General features: G+C 35.2%; 1 protein-coding gene and 1 long non-coding RNA gene across 2 annotated transcripts in view; one reads left to right on the plus strand and one right to left on the minus strand.

The window, feature by feature from the left end:
* LOC136797227 (uncharacterized) overlaps positions 1–651 on the minus strand; it is a 113,357-nt gene that overhangs the window by 96,750 nt on the left and 15,956 nt on the right. The window lies entirely within an intron of this gene.
* Positions 1–651, plus strand: part of LOC136797225 (receptor-interacting serine/threonine-protein kinase 4-like) — a 6,984-nt gene that overhangs the window by 2,997 nt on the left and 3,336 nt on the right. Inside the window, exon 2 of the mRNA XM_067053194.1 lies at positions 94–647. Coding sequence (XP_066909295.1) covers positions 94–647 — 554 coding nt within the window. The remainder of the gene's footprint in view (positions 1–93; positions 648–651) is intronic.

Below are 651 nucleotides of genomic sequence, written 5' to 3' on the forward strand. Positions count from 1 at the left end.
TGTTTAATATATATTTATATATTATGATTGAAATGAGAAGTTACTTAGAAATATAGATTTATATTAATATATGTATATATATTGTGATTTTAGGTTATAGGAAAAAGAGATGAGGGACACTCATCAAGTATGGTGGATGATACACTACTACATCTGTCCATAGACATCGGAAATATCAATGAAACTATTGAACTTCTGGAACATGGCGCTGGAATCAACAGCAGAGGAAAAGATGGATCCACGCCTCTCCACATTTCTGCCAAGAAGGGGTACAAAACTATTGTTGATTTGTTATTGAAAAGAAATGCAACTGTAGATATAAGAGACGGTAATAATGACGCTCCAATACATGTTGCAGCAAACTATGGGCATCTGAATGTTGTTAGGGCACTTCTAGATGGTGGTGCTAATGTCAATAGTAGAGGATTTTTAAATAGAACACCACTGCATTTTGCAGCCGCCATGGGACACGCAGATATTGTTAATTTACTATTGGAAAGAAATGCAACTGTAGATATAAGAGAAAGTAATAATACCGCTCCAATAAATTATGCAGCAAAGCATGGGCATTTGAATTTTGTTAGTGCACTACTTCTAGATAGTGGTGCTAGTGTCAATAGTAGAGGATCTTTTGATAGAACACCACTGCAT

The sequence above is a fragment of the Halyomorpha halys genome, unplaced genomic scaffold (assembly GCF_000696795.3).
Source record: "Halyomorpha halys isolate HHAL.00 unplaced genomic scaffold, Hhal_1.1 Scaffold827.1, whole genome shotgun sequence".
NCBI lineage: Eukaryota > Metazoa > Arthropoda > Insecta > Hemiptera > Pentatomidae > Halyomorpha > Halyomorpha halys.